The sequence below is a fragment of the Rhyacophila brunnea genome, unplaced genomic scaffold (assembly GCF_057557595.1).
Source record: "Rhyacophila brunnea isolate RB1 unplaced genomic scaffold, BYU_Rbru_1.0 scaffold_2, whole genome shotgun sequence".
Lineage (NCBI taxonomy): Eukaryota > Metazoa > Arthropoda > Insecta > Trichoptera > Rhyacophilidae > Rhyacophila > Rhyacophila brunnea.
In genome coordinates this window covers 42,722,572-42,743,922 of record NW_028232859.1, presented here as the reverse complement: position 1 = coordinate 42,743,922, position 21,351 = coordinate 42,722,572, and the positions used below count along the sequence as shown (strand labels likewise).

At 28.6% G+C, this 21,351-nt stretch overlaps 1 protein-coding gene across 1 annotated transcript in view; it reads left to right on the top strand.

Moving 5' to 3' along the window:
• Nucleotides 1–21,351, top strand: part of LOC147072353 (uncharacterized) — a 255,419-nt gene that overhangs the window by 150,863 nt on the left and 83,205 nt on the right. The window contains exons 7-8 of the mRNA XM_085946675.1: nucleotides 14,290–14,418; nucleotides 15,047–15,192. Coding sequence (XP_085802801.1) covers nucleotides 14,290–14,418; nucleotides 15,047–15,192 — 275 coding nt within the window. The remainder of the gene's footprint in view (nucleotides 1–14,289; nucleotides 14,419–15,046; nucleotides 15,193–21,351) is intronic.

Below are 21,351 nucleotides of genomic sequence, written 5' to 3'. Positions count from 1 at the left end.
AATAATGTTATAATTCATTATTTAATATATTTGTTTATTATTTAATCAATATTTATAATAATACAACAGAAAATATATATTAATCTCTGCATACAAACAAATCAAACGGCAATATAAAAAATACACAAGTTCATTTAAATTAAAAATAGTAATATGTGACATTTATTTTCTTATTAAATGCGAAAGTAATATCAGTTTTTTATTGTGTATGGCTTGAGTAAATTTTTAAAATGATAATAATCTTAATACAGTATTGCTGTTTAATGAAATTATACGTTTATTCTATATTAATTTATATATATGTTATTTATTAAAACTTTCATAACAGTGGAATAGACGGATATAAAATTATGTGTATATAATATCTATAGATACGTGCTAAAATAATAATTACTACAAGGTTTATTATTTTACAAAATATCTTATCTCCATGTTTTTATAACCATAATATTATTTTTTAATAAAATTTTAAATATGGAATATACTTTTTCTTTTGCAATAATTTCGTATCTTTCCGTGGATAGATAAAAAGTTTTGCTAAAAAAATATTACTTTTTTGATGATTTTCCAATGTTTTATTTCGGAGAAATTTTTCTCATATTTTCGGATTAAAATTTGTCTGTCTTAAGGGGGGACATGCTCAGCGTAGGTCAAAATGGAGCTTTTGTTCTATTTTCAAAGCATGATCCTGGACATAACTTAAACGTTGTAGATAATCTATTTATATAATTTACGACGACGATTATAATTTAAACGATGTCAACGCGCGTGTTTGAACATGAACCGTTAAAAAAAAATCGGTTAAGTGCATGTTCAAATACGCCCGTTAACATCATTTTACTCCCTACTTCAATTATAGTTTGTCAATTTATGGCTACGGCCGTATGTTGTAGCTTAACCACTGGGGAATGCCAAAAGAAATGGCGTATTTCAAAAAAACACTACCTTATTCTTAGGTCAATAATTTTTATAAAGCAATCATTATTCGTAGGATGTTTATTACACTTAAATGGTCAAAAACATAGCTTATAATGAGTATCTTTAGAATTATCTTCAAATGTGTTAATCTTGCCCATTTTTTGAATAATAAAATGCCGAATTCTTGTCAAATTTGGGATCACAGAGATTATCAATATAATTTTTATCGTAAATATTTCACTATAATAATGTCGATATAAATTATACTGATGGTTTTATAAATGCGTTTAAAAATTAATAATTTTAAAAAATCTACTGAAATATGACTATATTCTAAAACATTAGAGCGAGAGGTTTAAAATAATACAATTTTATGTAATAAAAATACTTTATGCAGTCATCAAATGTTTAAAATAAATATAAAGTATAATAAGGCTTCAAAATGATATAAATAGATTATCTACAACGTTTAAGGTATGTCCAGGATCATGCTTTGAAAATAAATAAAAAGCTCCATTTTGACCCACGCTGAGCACGTCCGCCCTTAAAGTTGACACCTATTTTAATTCCATTTTCGAAAAAAAAAACAATTTATTCTTCATAACGTCATAACAAAAATATTTATGCGTGAATAGGCAGTATTTTATTTAAACCATCAAAGAGAATATTATTCTGAATTATATTAAAGAATATTAAAGAATAATATTAAAACATCTTAATATATTCATATAATTCTCTTGCGATTTTTTTAATACCAAAAAAATACAAAAGTATTTTTGAATAGTATTATTTATTTTAATTTCATATTTTATTTATGTATTTAAAGACTATTGACCACATAACAAATTATTAATTCAAGACGTTCATAACATTATGACATTTAGCGTAAAAAGTACAGGAAAATCAAATTAGTGGAGTAAAAAACAAACCAAAAAATAATTTTATAGCAAAAGAAATAAAATAAAAACAATAATTCAAGAAAAACAAAAAATAGAACTATTTAAAAAAAAAACACACGGCACAACACTAAAAATGCCTACATCTCTATGGAGTGCATTGACCAGCCGCAAATCCCTCGTTATTAGTGCCTGGTGAGCCTGCCATTGGGAAACAGTTTTCACCCAAAATAGATCATGGCGGATCACGCATGTAATTGACGGGTGCATAGAAATTCAAATTTTCCAGAATATTTGGAAACTATATAACGTGAGAGTTAAAAGTTATAAGTCAAAGTTGGTCATAAAATACTCATTTGAGAAACTATAAAAAGGAAAACATTAATATACATTAAAATAAAGATGTCGAAATTTCTTCTGAGCACGGTCTAAAACAAACTTACAGGAAGCCTCATAAGGATTTCAGATAATGGACCCATATTCAAGAATATTCCGTACTAACGACACAGATATGTGATTGAAAAGATAATCGTGAGTAAAATAATATACTCGTACCAAGATCTTTAATTTCCGATTGACGCTTCAGTAAGCTGTTTGACATATTATTATAGTTGTATTTAATTGGAGATCTTCACTTCGAAAAGCTAATACAGACACATTTAACAGTATTAAATTCCAGTTTATTTTTTTTCAACCAAATTTCAATTTAATTGAGATTATAAGACACACATATAAATATCTAAAGGATGACAACATGTTTTATCATCACTATCAGTACAGTTGTCATAATCACCTCTGACATTTTTTTGATAAACCGTCATAGTCAAATTACGATGAGAGCATCTATAAATAATAAAATACTATTAGTGCTTCCAAATAATATAGTATCCTATTTTTTGTGTATAAATGTTATTTCAAACAATCCGTGAAGGGGAAGCAACAATGATATTCGCGAAGTGACGAGCTATGTTTTAAGTACAACGTATATACCAATCTCATAATCATCAGGAACGGGTCAATCTGCACTGCTTATCAATTCGATAGGTACTCCAAGCATACGGCAGTTATCTGTATACATGTTTGACAGTTCACTTTAAATAAATAATTGATCACGTTAAGTAAAATAAACATTGTAGTAAATAAAAAATACATGCGATTTGATTTAACAACAAAAAATACCGGATTTATAATTTATTTTTTTCTTTGGCTGATAACAAGGGTTTGTCACGACCCTCTGCAAATATTCTAAGCCCAATATTTATAAATTTTGAATAATTAATTTGTCAGCGACCTGGAAGATTTTATTACTTGGAAGGGTAGAATAATTTTTGAATGGGAAAAAATAATTAATTTTACAATATTAATCAAGACGAAGTCCTTTGCTTCTCCGTCCGCAAAAAACACAATTAATACTACATTATCTTTAGATTATTATACATATTAATTCATCTATAGTTATATATATAAACGAAATAATATAGTAAGCAAATGCCCGTCTGTTTTGTTGTGGGTTTCAATATATGTTTGACCCAGAGTAAGAACTCTATAGATTGGTCGTATCATATGGCTAACAACCGTTTAAGATTTTTTTTTTAAATCTGATCATAATATAACTAACATCCATTTTTGGAGGCCTATATTTTCTACTTAAGAGAAAATAAATACTAATATAGTTGTATAATTACACATTCATTACATTTTTCATAGTATTCCAAACAATCAATCTTATAACATTTATAAAAAAAGATTTACTGAAAAATTCACATGTGTATCACAAATGACATTATTAATCACCTTTTAATAGCAAGTGCAACGATATTACAACTAAATTTGGATTACTCCTGATGCCATCTAAAAATCACGTTAGTACAATCATTACCATGATTTAAATTATAGAGTTGGTAGCAAGAATTTTGGAATTTAGAACACATCAAAAGGCTTTGTTATTAGCAATTATGACTAGTTAATCAGAAATTTAATCCTCATTAATAACTCATCCGGAAAATGAAAGAAATTTGAATCCAACTTGGCTCATTTTTTTCTAATATGTACCTACCTACGTTTCATATATTTTTCGAAATGGTGTAATTCATATTTACATAACACTAAATTTGTTTTACCACTGGATTTATAACAAATCGAACTTTATTATTCCGTGTTCAAAAAAATATTTGTCTTAATTAAAAATAATATATACGTATCGAAAAAGCAAATCTTTACAAACATAAATATTTACTATAAATAAAAACCGCTATTGCGATATTCGCAATTATTTTTTTGCTGTATCTCCAATTTACAAAACGTATTTCGCCAGTTTCATATTAATAGTAAAAACCATGTAACCATATTTCACTATGATACGATACTATTTTATTTACCAAAAAACCACGTACGCATTTTCAGCCAATATTTTTTTATCCGTAGGTACAGTATAAAGACCACCTGGTGCCGTGTGTTTCATGTAAAATCCTTACTTTTATTGAATACACCGATCGTTTAAAGGTAATATTTCATATTAATTTTAACCGGAAAGTATTCCATAATGTCGTTCCGTATCGGGCGGCTTCCGTCCCAATGGCTGGCATAACTCATCGTTCGAATTTTATTAGAAACCAGTGCAAGTTTTTAGTTATAATGTCTCTATTATTTGTCACATATATAATATAATTTTTATCTAGTACTTTACGTTTTTGATCTAGGTATCGTGCAACATAATCAAATATTTAATATTTTTTTTAAATATAAAAAACTAAGTATATAATATTACATCTAACTATACACACTTATATAATGGTATTCTAAAAGTATAAACAAATAAGTAAGATAATTTCAATGAGCCCAATATTTATAAACACATTAAAATTTAGATAAATTCATTTATCCAGAGATACCGTTTTTACTGTCATCAGTATGTTATTACAACCATATTAACACTGTTTTTTTTCATTACCAGTTTTTAACCAGTTCTATGCCTTCAGCGAGTTATTTCGCTCTATGAGGCCGTAATCGACAGGCCGCACATAGAAATTTCGCGAGTTATCTCGCCCGACTTTAAACTCAAATTACTAGCCACTGTCGATTGATTTGCATAATCTAGAAAATTAAATACACAATGACATCTGTTTGAATAATTATGAAATATTAAGTCATAAATTATCGATATTATAGCAATTATAGGAAGAGCCTGTGGCCTGTCAGGTATTTAAAATTACATTGATATTTGAAAATCGCACTGTAGCAAACAATTATTGTGTCGTTAAATGAAACAATTGAGCTGACATATTAGTCTGACAAATAATAAATTACCAGTGTGGTGTAATTAGATTATAATTTTGTAGTAATTAGTGGGGAAATAATATGCATTATAATGGTAAAATATATTGAATGACAGTCCTTCGTTTTAATATTCAAATAGTTTGCGAGAATATTGGTCAAATATCTATACTTATATAATATATAAGGGGTGTTTTTTTTTAGAGGTATATAACTTTGAAATGGAATAAAACAAAGATGACTTTTTATATTGACATTAAATTTACTTTATTCGAAAGATGCTCTTCTGGCATTATAATTTAAATATGACTTCTGGAATATGACCGCCACGGCTGGCTCGGACGTAGTCTAATCTGGAGGTACAATTTTCGATGACTTTTTCCAACATTTGTGGCCGTATATCGGCAATAACGCGGCGAATGTTGTCCTCCAAGTAGTCAATCGTTTTGCGCTTATCGGCGTAGACCAGCGACTTCACATATCCCTACAGAAAATAGTCAAGCGGCGTTAAATCGCACGATCTTGGAGGCCAATTCACGGGTCCGAAACGTGAAACTATGCGGTTACCAAACGTTTCCTTCAATAAATCAATTGTGGCACAAGCTGTGTGACATATTGCGCCGTCTTGTTGAAACCACAGCTCCTGCACATCATGATTGTTCAATTGATGAACGAAAAAGTCAGTAATCATGGCGCTATAGCGGTCACCATTGACTGTAACGTTCTGGCCAGCATCGTTTTTAAAGAAGTACGGACCAATTATTCCACCAGCCCATAAAGCACACCAAACAGTCAATTTTTCTGGATGTAACGGTGTCTCAACATACACTTGAGGATTATCATCACTCCAAATATGGCAGTTTTGTTTATTGACTATCCATTCAACCAAAAGTGAGCTTCATCGCTAAACAAAATTTGCTTATGAAAATCGGGATCAACGGCAATCTTGTTTTAAAATAAATTTTCACAATTTGGAAGCGTTGTTCAGGCGTCAGTCTATTCATGTTGAAATGCCAAACCAAACTAAACATAAATCACTTAACAGCTGACAAAATGGCCGCCAATAAAAAAAGTGCTGCCAGCTTAAAGTTCTATACCTCTAAAAAAATATATATATAACTAGATTACAGTTAATTTGTGACAGATCGGCAGAAACATTTATGAAAGTGACAATGGATAGAAAACAAAATTTTTAAAATTATCAATCTTCGAAATTTCACTCGATTCGATTTGGAGACATTTCTAGAGCGTATAAATCGAAGTTAAAGTGTTAAAAAATCAACAAAGTGACATATAAATAAATAATGAATTAGAATATTATGATAATAAATTTTACGGCTTTAGTTTAGTGGAATATTTAACATAACGTCTGATCATGAAATATGTATGAATATTTTTTTTATCTTCATGTAATATGATGGGAAATAATTATTCGAAAGTTAAGGGGGGACATGCTCGTCGTAGGTCAAAATGGAGCTTTTTTTCTATTTTCAATGCATGATCCTGGACATACCTTTACCGTTGTAGACAATATATTTATATCATTTTGAAGCCTTATTATCCATATATTTATTTTAAACATTTAATGACTGCATAAATTATTTTTATTTTTAAACGCATTTATAAAACCATTAGTATAATTTATGTCGACATTATTATAGTGAAATATTTACGATAAAAAATTATATTGATAATCTCTGTGATCCCAAATTTGACAAGAATTAGGCATTTTATTATACAAAAAATGGGCAAGATTAACACATTTGAAGATAATTCTAAATATACTAATTATAAGCTATGTCTTTGACTATTCATGTGTGATAATGTTACGAATAATGATTGCTTTATAATAATTATTGACCTAAGAATAAGGTAGTGTTTTTTTTAAATACGCCATTTCTTTTGGCATTCCCCAGTGGTTAAGCTACAACATACGGCCGTAGCCATAAATTGACAAACTATAATTGAAATTTTAAACATTTAATGACTGCATAAATTATTGTTATTACATAAAATAGTATTCTTTTAAACCTCTCGCTCTAAAGTTTTAGAATATAGTCATATTTCAGTACATACATGTGCAGTGGTGTTAAGATTTTTTACGTTTATTAATTTTTAAACGCATTTATAAAACCATTAGTATAATTTAAGTCGACATTATTATAGTGAAATATTTACGATAAAAAATTATATTGATAATCTCTGTGATCCCAAATTTGACAAGAATTAGGCATTTTATTTTACAAAAAATGGGCAAGATTAACACATTTGAAGATAATTCTAAATATACTAATTATAAGCTATGTCTTTGACTATTCATGTGTGATAATGCTACGAATAATGATTGCTTTATAACAATTATTGACCTAAGAATAAGGTAGTGTTTTTTTTAAATACGCCATTTCTTTTGGCATTCCCCAGTGGTTAAGCTACAACATACGGCCGTAGCCATAAATTGACAAACTATAATTGAAATAGGGAGTAAAATGACGTTAACGCGCGTGTATGAACATGTAATTATACTAGTATTCTAGGAATTACCTATTAGTTATTTATCCATGGCCGCACTAAAAACGCTATTATTAATGCCAAAATATAAAATAAGTTTATGTATACAAAACAAAAATGTTGAACTACTCTTCAAAATTTTAAATAATATTCTTTAAGTGATTTAATAATACCATAAAAGTAATAAAGTACAAAAAAACATGAGTGCCACAAGAGAGTATTACTTATTTAAATTTTATGTTCACATTGAGATATTATAATCTGAGGAGAGCTTTATTTCTCGTGAGTGAGCATTTTTTTTTATATGAAATATGACGTCACTCTAAAAGCCTTTATAATTATTATTGTGGGTCGCGACCGGTTGCTGAAAGTATAGGGGAGGGAAGGGGGCATTGGGGTGAGTTTCCCGCGCAACGAGCTCATTATTTGTCATTAATTCCGGCACAGCATTAAAAGTCAATTAAGATATAATTTATCGCACATTTGTTTAAACACCCGGTGTTTGCCAAATGCATGCGGACGTTCCGTGTTATTTAGTTTATTGGCCGCCGATGACCGTCGCATATTATTGCATAAAATTATCGCATATCATGGACATAAAAAATAATACTGCTTTATTTGTAAACTAATACATACTATTGTCTGACAATAGAAAGTCGTTGTAGTCGCATGTAGAAGACTTCTAGTGTGTTAACTGTCATGAAGGCAACGCGTGCTAGTGGCATATTTAAATAATGTATCGGCTCTCCTTCTCCTTTTCTTCTTTTTTAATAAACCAAAATTTTACTAATAATAATATTAACATCCCTCTTGATCGTTTTAGACATATTTTTACTATAAAAAGCTTCAAATTACGTAAATTGGCAGATCTTCTGTACACTACGGGAGCGTAAAATGAAATATAAATTTGGGGGCGTTCCTCATTTGAAAATGGAAGTGCAATGGCACCATCGAGGCGATCTTAGATTTGTCGTCGGCTAGCCGGAACAATTCAGTGGAGCTGCACTCGTACCAATCACGGAGGTTCTTAAGCCACGGTATGCGGCGCCATCCTCTGCTGCGCTTACCATTGATCTTTCCTTGAATGACAAGTTAGGTAATAAAGTATTTTTGTCCTCTCATAATGTGGCTGAGGTACTGTAGTTTCCTGGTTTTGATACTACGTTTTTTACTACTACGTAAATTTTTATTTAACAGTAGCTTAATATAGTTTTTATGTAAATTAAAATAAACTTTTCAATTGTTCTTTTATTTTTGTAAAAATACAAAATTTTCCAACGAATAAATACTTGGGCAGGTTAAAGAAACCAAAGGTATTGCACCTGTATTAATGTTGAATTTTTTTTCAATCAATTTAAACCCAATTAAAAGACCTAGACCACCCCATGCAAAGACCCGTGCTACTCGGATTGCTAGAATTTTTTTGGCCAATAAGTTCAAACATAAACAAGTATGTTGTAAATGTACATTTCTGACAAATTTCAGCTCTCTACACTCGTGTTAATTTCAATTAACTAATTTTTATAATATATTTTTTTTAAATATCTAAATTGTGACTATTATGTATATTATGACCATTCGTTATATTATATGTTATCTTATATACAATTATTGTACATACATATTTAAGAAAATATGTTGTGTATTTGGTTAACATATATATGTAAAAAAGGTAAAGTAAATAAATAAGTTATACGAGATACCTTATCTATCCTCACCAGGAGAGCCAAGATTTTTCCAAATTTATATTACCTATAGAAACCCAATCCCTTGCCTCGGTTTCAAGATGTTTGCACAGGTACTTTACGATAGTACTTAACCTCTGGGGTTTTTTTGTTTACTAATATTTTATTTCACAATTGTTTATTTATTACGTGGTATACTTCAATAACCGCTCAAGGTCAAGCTAATCGAAATATCACAAGCTCGAATCCCGGTGGTTGAGTAAAATTCTCATAATTTCATCTCTCGAATATCACCAGTGTAGAAATATATTGATTGATTAAACTAATTGTATGAAAATAATTTAATAAAATCTTGAATAAAAATATATTATTGATTTTTAGTCATCTTGTAAGATGATAATAATATCTTAAACCATGAAGACAAAGGATAATTCATTTTACTTATTACTTTACTTAAGCTGAAAAATAACCACTCAAGTCCCCTTTCGTTATGGCGTAGATAATAACAAAGTCACGATTCTATACCTACTTATATACCTATATTTATATACTTATATACAAATATATTTTTAATTGTATATTTACGACAATGAGTACATTTTTAGCTTAGTGACAAATAATAAAAAGTGATAAATGATACCTAATATCAAATCATTAATTAATGTTTATTTTATACTGGGATCAGTGATGCTATATTTTTATATACTAAATATACAAAGGTCTACAAATATAATATTCCTGAAAAAAATATACTCACGAAACATTATTATTTATCGTTTTGAATCAATTGTACCAATAATAACTACCAATACTAATTCAATTACGTATTTAAAAATATTGAGCGATAAATTTTTACTTTATTTGTAATATCCGTTTATTTATCTTTTTTTCTTCATTTTTAAATTAAATTAAGATTATGTTGCAACTCTATAAATGATTTCAATTTATTCCACAAATAAATCATGTCTATATACGTGTTTTAAAATTAAACTTAAAAAAATAAAAGTAGGACATCTACACTTGCATTGTGATAGATTTAATAGAAACATAAATTCAACTGTTTCGTGGGCTCTATTACAATTTTTTTTATCTATTTTTAATAAGATTTTAAATATAAAAGTCAAATTAAATTTTTAAGACTTAAGACATACAGCATAATTTTACACTATTGACAAAATCAATATCTAAATACTATAGTCAAATTTAAATTGATACGTCTAAAGATTTATTAGTATAATTATTATAAATGCATATTTTATGTGTGTATATATTAATGATAAATCTTATGTATATAAATAGGCTTTTACGCTCTATTAACGGTCAATTTAATTGTTAGTGTATTTATAATTAACACAATACTCAATATAGCGCATTGTCATCAAAATAAAACAGATATCCATCAAATGTATCAAATGAATCCATTATGATCATTCGAGTGAATCAACAAATGAACACCATTATAATGGATTTATACATTAATTCTAAATGTATTTACCTCTATAACTTGTATAAACTAGACAGTTGTATATTAAATATTTAATTCAGCCTGTTGGAGATAAAAGAGACAAGAAACTAAAACGAGCTATAATAAGCAGATTATTATTTAGTAAAAATTACAACCTCTTTAGAGTTTAGTCTACAATGCTGGTGCAAAGTGGCGTTAAAGTTAAGCAAGTAAAAAAAAGTTAAACAAGTTACTGCCTAGACTAGGTTTCTAGTTAAACACTGTAAAATACTTTCACGCATTACTTATATTGTTTTAAATACACTGAGGTGCAATAATATTTTTATAAACTACTAATCTAATTTAACCTAAAAAAATATTTACGCAACGAAGATGATTATATGATATTCTTAATAGAAAAAATTCTATCTTATTTTTATTACACGGGTTTTGTGTACATAACATCATTGCTATCTCTACGAAAAATTATTTTTTAAATTTATATTTTTTTTATTATTATCAAATGCTACGTAATTTCTCTATTGCTTTATATCATAGAAATATGTACTCTAAATATGAGTATTATAAGCAACCTAAACATATTTGAAATGTGTTTGTATCTAATATTAGATATCTCAAATTTTCAAAAGTGATTAACTCCATATAAAAATATTTAAAATTAAAACTTAAACTCTTTTAAAAGTGCTTTGATATTGTGTAGTTTTCAAAACTCTCTAAATTTAACATCAAATTGTTTAAAACCTCTTACAAATATGGAACTATTTTTTAAACAGTGGAATAATCCAACAGGTTTTTTTTTCAAACAGCGTCAAATCCAATTCATCCAACAACAGCATCGCAAAGGCAAGCGTTATCTTGCTGAATGTCATACATTATAAAATTAAGCAAAGAAACGATGTGGTCATTTTATTGCAAATAAACACAAATCTTTTTGTGAAAAGACATGAAACTATCAAATTTTCTTATTTTGTCAAAAAATTGATTATTTTACAAAATTTGAAAACTATCTCCATAAATATGGGTAACAGTAACCTGGAGTGAAAATAGAATTGGTGTATATAAATAATGAAACTTTTCCGGGTAATTTATTTCAAGCATGCATATATTTCGAGAAAAAAATTAGATACTATTATAGTGGATAATAGATGAATATTCTGACTGAATAAAGTACAATACTAGATTGAAATTAAAACAACAGTTGGAATAACTGTTATACTCAGCGCATGATAGAGATTTAACCTTCGCCAAACTAATTGACAACATCAAAGTTAGAATAGTACCTCCATCATTTTAATAAAAAGAAGAAACAAATTTTAATGCAGCGTATCTCAAATTTTGTAAGTATAACAATCCCGAGTATAATAATAATAATTATTAATCGCTCCGTTTGTTGTGATCTGTCAACATAAATCCAGTAAGCGTATTATAAGGCTTCTACTTTAGCAAACAAGATTTTCTGAATTAAAACTGTGTGCCTAGCTTTCCCTAAAATGTACAAGTCTATTTACCTTTTATAGCAACTTGTTCACAAAATATACCTAAAAAATATCTTAATTATATCAAAAAAATCAATAATATTATCATTATATTTGTATATTATTAGTATCTATCTCTCCTTTTTTATCTTCCTTAACTAAAAAACTACAAAATTAAAATTAATAGACAACACTGTAGTAGACTTTCATCTTGATTTTTAGTATGCCAAAAGCTTCTTTTTTATAGTGCACCTGTACTTTCATATAGTCAGTAATTTCTTCATTTTGTGCATCTGTTTCTATTACAACTAAACTGTAATAAATAACAAATCTATCAACATATATACTTACAGTTACCATTTTTGTTAAGATTTTATAAGTAAACTTTTTTTGTTTGGCGGAACTCTTGGCACATTTTTTTAAATCTCGCTGAACCTCTACGGCATGGCTTAAATACATTAACACAATTACTGCTAACCTTGTAATTACTTTTTAATTACCACATTTAAATAACACGTTAATTATATCTAATGGCCAACGACTCCAAACGCGCCAGTCACGGTGTTAGCACTAAATGAGATAATAAAGTGAAAATGCCGTGCTAAGCAGTAAACATTGACATATCTAAGCAGAGGGTTAACTATAAACAGACTCAAAATGTCGATAGCCAAATGCCAACTAGTTTCAAATGCAATCTAAATGTATTACATACTACAATGTCTTACGTTGATATATTTTACATTGCATAAAAATATGAAAATGTTCAAATTGCCAATACTTCACTGCTTAAGCGGGGACATGCTCAGCGTAGGTCAAAATGGAGCTTTTGTTCTATTTTCAAAGCATGATCCTAGACATACCTTAAATATAATTAAATATATCGACATTATTATAGTGAAATATTTACGATAAAAAATTATATTGATAATCTCGGTGATCCTTGAACATGTACCTAACCGATTTTTTTTAAATGGTACATGTTCAAACACGCGCGTTAATACTTTGGACGCGGAAGACGCACCCGGCGCGTAATGACCAGGCGGCCGATCGGTGCATTTTAAAGGTGCTAATTAAAAAATCATTATCTACTCAGCAGCGAATGAGTTAACATCATTTTACTCCCTACTTCAATTATAGTTTGTCAATTTATGGCTACGGCCGTATGTTGTAGCTTAACCACTGGGTAATGCCAAAGAAATGGCGTATTTCAAAAAAACACTACCTTATTCTTAGGTCAATAATTATTATAAATCAATCATTATTCGTAGGATGTTTATTACACTTGAATGGTCAAAAATATAGCTTATAATGAGTATCTTTAGAATTATCTTCAAATGTGTTAATCTTGCCCATTTTTTGAATAATAAAATGTCTAATTCTTGTCAAATTTGGGATCACAGAGATTATCAATATAATTTTTTATCTAAATATTTCACTATAATAATGTCAATATAAATTATACTGATGGTTTTGTTAATGCGTTTAAAAATTAATAAATGTAAAAATCTTAACACCACTGCACATTTATGTACTGAAATATGACTATATTCTAAAACATTAGAGCGAGAGGTTTAAAAGAATACTATTTTAAGTAATAAAAATACTTTATGCAATCATCAAATGTCTAAAATAAATATAAAAGATAATAAGGCTTCAAAATTGTATAAATAGATTATCTACAACGTTTAATGTATGTCCAGGATCATGCTTTGAAAATAGAAAAAAACCTCCATTTTGACCCACGCTGAGCACGTCCGCCCTTAAATGCAGGTAATGTGCTTATTTTTAATATATTAACAAAAATGTTTCAGTACGTACCTACCATTTGGGTGAACTTTTCTGAATTATCTCGGAGCCTCTGACAGATCTCACAGAGCCCCAGGGCTCTCCAAAATTCAGTTAGGAATCACTGATCTATATTTTGATTCATTTTAAAATTCACTTACAGTTCATAGCAAAATAATAACTGAAAATTTATCTAATAATGATTCACGTAAAAGGATTGAAAGGAAATGAAATTCTGAAAAATATTTGTCTAATTAATTTTCTCTTGTCTTCATTGTTTGCAGTCGATGTTCGACAGACTACTTGGCGCTCTACCAAGGCTCCTCTTCAGCGGATCCAATCCTTTCTAAAGTTTGCGAGCCAAAACCAACACTCTTAGAATTTTCTGGACCAAATTTACTATTAGAATTCAGGTAACAAATACTTTTCAGCGTATCAAAAAACCTTTCTCGTTTGAGTAGGTTTTTTTTAATATATTCAACCAGATCTTAATGCACAGATATACGACACTGCAATCGTATTTTTTTTTATCCAATTGCAGATTCTAATCGGATGCATTTGGAATCAAATAAGATATGCGTCGACGCACGCAAATTGCAGTATCATGTGTCTTAACACTAAGCTCTCAAAATGCCATTTCTTTATGATGAAATCAATATTGGATACAAATAATATCAACACAGAATTTAATTTTTATTCAATTTTATATAAAAATCTATTATACGAGTACCTCATTAAAAATCGATTTATATTATATTGTAGTATGGAAGTAAAATTTGGATATTTTTGAACTATAAATTTAAACTGCTAATAATTATTGCTTATAATATTTTTAAGCTTTAAATATGTAGTTATCAATGATTTATTTAAATGTAGCATATTTTTATGAATTTATTCTTAATGTTTAGGTGCACTTAATAAAATGTAAACATGACTGCATTTTAAATAAGCAATATTGTATCGTGTAATTAGTGAAAACAATAACAGCTAATTATTTATATATATATGATAATATTAATGTAATTTAAATGTTTTTAACAGTTCTGGTGACCACGTCCCACCGTATGATTACAATGGATTTATGGCGACGGTGGAGTTTCTAGAAAGGGCACCAACAACCACCACTCCTCTGGCGTTTAGTTCGAACTCAACTCTCATTCTAGACATACCACCTTCAACGGCACCAGGTAATCCCGCAATGTAGAGGTTCTTATGATTATTGAGTGTGTTAGCCGGTGATAAACCCATATTTAGATCAGTATAGTAGAAAATTTTGAAAAAAAGTTCAACGCAACTGGTGCGTTGCCCATCAGGTGGACATTATAATTAGTATGTTATTTAAATGTGGTAATTAAATATAAATTAAAAGGTCCGCAGCAAGTGGGAAAACAAATTTTTATGCATTATTCTAACAATTTAAATGGGTATAGAGTCATCATATCGAAAGAAAAGTATCTCGATCAAAAAAAAATATTATTTAAATTCCAGTAGGTAGATATCTGAGGTGTTTTCAAATAATTTATGTTTAATATAAATAATGTGACATTCTCAAAACTTGTGAAGTATTTTTTGATTATTTATAAAAGAAATACTTTATAAGATCCTTTTATTGTGTCAGTTTATTTTTCAAATTTAGAATTCCGGTTTACGTGTATATTATATGCCTACGATGGCCGATCAGCTTACTCGTTGGCCTATATTATCGTAGATTCCAGATTGAAATTCTGGGTTTGACAAATACACATATTGTTTATCCATTGAGTCAGAGTATGAACCTTATAGGTTGAGCAAGTGGCTATAACATCCATTTCTCATTTTAAAAAATTGTTACTGCAAACCTCCACCCTTTGGTGGCCCATATTATGGATATCATTGGAATTGGACATAGTCAAAAGAAAAAAAGAAAAGTAGTATATTTTCTCTCACGTTACTCTTTTTAATACATCTTCTTCCTAACTCGCTCTATCCTACATATTTACGTATGTTTTCTCGTGTGCGTTACAGACAGATAATTAAATCAAGGCAAATATATAACTATAATATAATATAATATAATAATATTTAAAAAACCTAACAATATTATTTAATATAGATTAACGCAGTACCAACTTTGTCAGGTTTTTTATTGCTACTGAATGTATTGTATACATACGTAGGTACTGATTATCTTATTATAGTCATAATTTCTAAACATATTTATTAAATTCTAATTATTACTATTAAAACAATCATTTTACGTAATAGTATATACTAGGCATTAATTACTTAACACTTTGTGAACAAATAAATTAAGCACACTCATCGTAAGAATTTCACCAAAGCTACAATAATACAAGTCAACCGAACGTAGCAACAGATAAATCAAACAGGGAGCTTTAGACAATTCAATAAAAATGTTAAGAACTCACATAAAGCAGGAAGTCACAAATTTTCTATGTGACAATATCGCCAGGAAAATATAAAGCCCAGTAACTTGCAAGGACAACAAGAAAATTTGATTTCAATCTGTTAATTCCCCCGTGAGAAATGTTGCCATTGAGGCCAAGTGGGGTTTTTTCTTATTTCTGCAGCATTCATAAACTTTTCTGCGGAAAATTGAGCATTTTTCTTTACCCAATATATTAGTGTCTTGTAAACGAAAACACTTTACCTTTGTTTTCTTTTTGCTTTACGGCGTACGTTGCGTAAGAAAAACGAAAAAATATTTATTTTTTAAATCATATAATTGGCAATTAAGAACCGAAGTCTTATATTCTGCTTTCATAAAGATTATTTTGATCATTAATATTTTGTATTGAAGGATTCTTATTCAGAAATAATTTTATGAAAAATATAATTATTATAAAGCTTACTGACTCGAAAATTATTGAATAATTAATCAAATATCTCTGTAATATCGATCCGATACAATTAATAAATAAATAAATTCAATTAAACTGTCCGCTTTAAGAATAATTATAAATATTTTTTGAAATAAATAACATCTTTATCAAAATATCTAATACAAATAATTTCTCATTGCGATTTTAAGTACATTTATATTTGTTTATTTATCTTTCAATACATTTAAATAAAAGCTAGGGGGGACATGCTCGTCGTAGGTCAAAATTGAGTTTTTTTTTGTATTATCAAACCATGATCCTGGACATTCCTTAAACGTTGTAGATAATCTATTTATATAATTTTGAAGCCTTATTATCCTTTATATTTATTTTAAATATTTGATGACTGCATTAAGTATTTTTATTACATAAAATAGTATTCTTTTAAACCTCTCGCTCTAATGTTTTAAAATATAGTCATATTTCGGTACATGAATGTGCAGTGGTGTTAAGATTTTTTTACATTTATTAATTATTAAACGCATTTATAAAATCATTAGTATAATTAATGACGAGATAATTTTAGTAAAATATTTACGATAAAAAATTATATTGATAATCTCAAAATGTTCAAACACGCGCGTTAACATCATTTTACTCCTTACTTCAATTATAGTTTGTCAATTTATGGCTACGGCCGTATGTTGTAGCTTAACCACTGGGGAATGCCAAAAAAAATGGCGTATTTCAAAAAAACACTACGTTATTCTTAGGTCAATAATTATTATAAAGCAATCAATATTCGTAGGATGTTTATCACAGTGAATGGTCAAAGACATAGCTTATAATTAATACTGTATAATTATCTTCAAATGTGTTAATCTTGCCGATCTTTTGAATAATAAAATGCCTAATTCTTGTAAAATTTGGGATCACAGAGATTATCAATATAATTTTTTATCGTAAATATTTTACTAAAATTATCTCGTCATTAATTATACTAATGGTTTTATAAATGCGTTTAAAAATTAATAAATGTTAAAAATCTTAACACCACTGCACATTCATGTACCGAAATATGACTTTATTCTAAAACATTAGAACGAGAGGTTTAAAAGAATACTATTTTATGTAATAAAAATACTTAATGCAGTCATCAAATGTTTAAAATAAATATAAAGGATAATAAGGCTTCAAAATTATATAAATAGATTATCTACAACGTTTAAGGAATGTCCAGGATCATGGTTTGAAAATACAAAAAAAAATCAATTTTGACCTACGACGAGCATGTCCCCCCTTAAGGTTTTGTAATAATTACTGGAAAAATTTGATACTTATATTTACTATAAATAACATGTCAAAATATCATAAAAATAATAAGTAGTTGTAGTAGTTGGTTGAGTATTGATAGGTGGGCATTGTTTTATAAACTCTTAAAATAGGGTCTGCTTAGCTCATTTGGTGTACTTCATTGTATCTAATTTATATATATATATACTTACATTTTTGTAGATCCGCTCTTCTACTGTTTAATAACTTTTATATAATACTGTTTTAATACTATTTTTTTATTTCTAACATGTTGTGAACGTCTTAAATTAATAATTTTTAATGTTTACTAGGATATGTAAAAAAAAATGAATTTAATACGTAAAATATATTATTATTTAGTCGTACACTACGGTAGCACATTTAAGACAGTCATAATTTCAACGTTTTTATGAAACATAGTTTTATTTACATAAATTAAAAGCACATAGAAATACCTACATAATAAAATTCGTTTAAATTCTGCGTCAAATATATTTTTTATGTAATAATACAACTGTTTTTTTTATTTCTTTAATAGACATTGTAAACAGGAAATGACTTTATTCCAAAACGAAAAATATAATAGCTATGTAGCTATACAAATATAATTCGTTTTACTCTTGTCGCTTGAGTAATATAAATGGTTCTACTTTTGAATGCTGGACATTTTGGACAGATCTATTGTCTTTCGGCAACTTTCTATATAGAGTACATAAAATGCAGTGCAACGATTGCTCCCATTTTCTCGTCGCCATATTTGCCAATATTTTTAATTTATTATCATCGGTACACTTTCCAATATAAATAACTACACACTTTTTCTTGTTGGATGGTAGTTTGCTTTAATTCAACCCATGACTTTTTCCGTAATTTTCCTACTGCTGCTACACATACTGCTTTAAATTGAGATAAAATTATGGCATTTCTGTTGACACTGATATTTGAGAGTTTTAAATATTTCTGAAAATTATTCCGGATTATCCAAATACCGGTTCGCATATTCCCTAGAGAATCTCTTTATCAAGGGTGTCAATCAATTAAAATTTGCTTACATGAAGATGTCACAAATAAATGGGGGAGGTATGACATGTCAGTTCATGTTTATTCAAATGCCAACGTACCACATAGGGGCTGCCACCATATGATCATATCAATATCTTGATGATTAGGAATAAAACTGCATGAATTTTTAAGTAGTTTAAATGGTTTCCTTTCAAAGAGCATATGTAAATCTGTGTAAGTTGCAAAATATCTTCGACTATATAGTTTTATATGAAAATTTTACGAAGGTATTATAATTAATATATATATATATATATATTTACCTTTAAATAAAATTTTATAAACACTACATTCAGTTTTACAGATATATAATATATCAAAACGGTTTATTTATATTTCTTTTTTTGGTACATATACTAGAATCGTTTTGGCATTGAAGATTTGTATCTAGACTTAAATTTCTCAATAGATATAGTAGATTTTTAATTGTGTAACCGTTTTAATGCTTAGTATTTTAGTTTCTTACTAAAAAGTCATATTATTGTTTTCGGTTAGTGATAGATTCATTATGTTTTAATTATTAACAATGTCAAATTAAACGAATGACTTCAATTTTATTGCCTTCAGCTGTTAGACCTCGAATAAAACTTAAGAGAAAAACTTGTTCGCTTAATTTATTTTGTTTAATAATTATGACGTATTACTTTCGCGAACTTATCTCTTGACACAACTCTGAGCCCCTTGACATTAAAAACAAGAAATAATGAAAACGACTTCCGCAACCATCTGGTTGGATATTTTCGAATTCCCTTACCGTTATTCTTGTTTAATTATAAACAAATTGGCGGGAGTGCTGCTTTACTTTGAAACTTTATATTTATTTAAACAAGTTTTCTTTACTATTCTCAAAGAAAATGTAATATTCCCCGAAATAAACTTCAAAATTCCGTAAGTTATATAAAGAATATTAATTAACGTGTTATATTTTTTATTATTTTTACTATGCGTTACTACTATGAACACGCCATGTAATTTTTACTGAGAAATTTCATTGATATCATCAGGTCAATTCACAGAAGACAGAAAATCATTATAAAAGTATTAAATTGCCTTCGATAAACATTTTACTGACGTACCGTCTAAGTTGACATACATTTATTCTTCAATAATAATTATAATTCGCATAGATGAAAGGGAATGGGACGATTTGGCACCGCGAACTGGCCTCCGCCGATTGGCCTCCGGTAATTGGCCGCCGGTACAATCGGACGCCGGCCCAATTGGACGCCGACCCAATTGGCCTCCGGGAGATTGGACGCCGCACAGTTGAATTAAATGCGCAAAAGAATAGACGTACGTTACGATTTGTTGGAGTAAATAAGCAAGTCAGTTTAATATGCTTCTATCTTCTCAGTAGTTGTACCTTATACATTTCGCGCTTGACACATTTTTAATATAGATTAAGAATAATTATTATGCCTTATGATGTTTATTAAAATAAAATAATTCTTGCCTCGCTAAAACTTAAAGATGTGCATTATCAATTAATTTATTGTCTATACATGGGTACTTATTTATATTTACAACAAATATTAAAAATAATGTTAGATGTTAGAATGAAAATTACATTATATTTCAGCGTTTTATCGACTTAATATTATAATAAAGCTTAAACATGTATATTATTATGCATAAATGCGTATTTTAAGATAGTATGAAATTACAAACAAAATATTAAGTAAGTTATCTGTTAAGTATAAATGTTTCAGTAGTTTGATTGATAAACTACTTAGGTACTGGATGCCGGACGAAATCCCGAATGCTGAAATCCCTAATGGCCAAAATCCCGAAAAATAAAAAAATACAAACATCAATAATTGCGCAATCGTGAGCGCAATTTTTTTCAGGAGAGACCATTTTGTAGAACGAATGGATTTTGTGTATCTTGCAGAATTTGCGCAATTTACGATTGCGCAATTATTGCTGTTTGTATTTTACATTTTTTTTATATTTCCACAAAAAATGGGTTTTTGTGTCTCTTGCAAAAATTGCGCAATTATTGATGTTTGTATTTTTCGGGATTTCGGCCTTCGGGATTCCGGCCATTCGGGATTTCAGCGTTCGGGATTTCGGTATTTGGGATTTCGGCTTTCGGGATTTCGGCTTTCGGGATTTAGGCTTTCGGGATTTCGACCATTCGGGATTTCG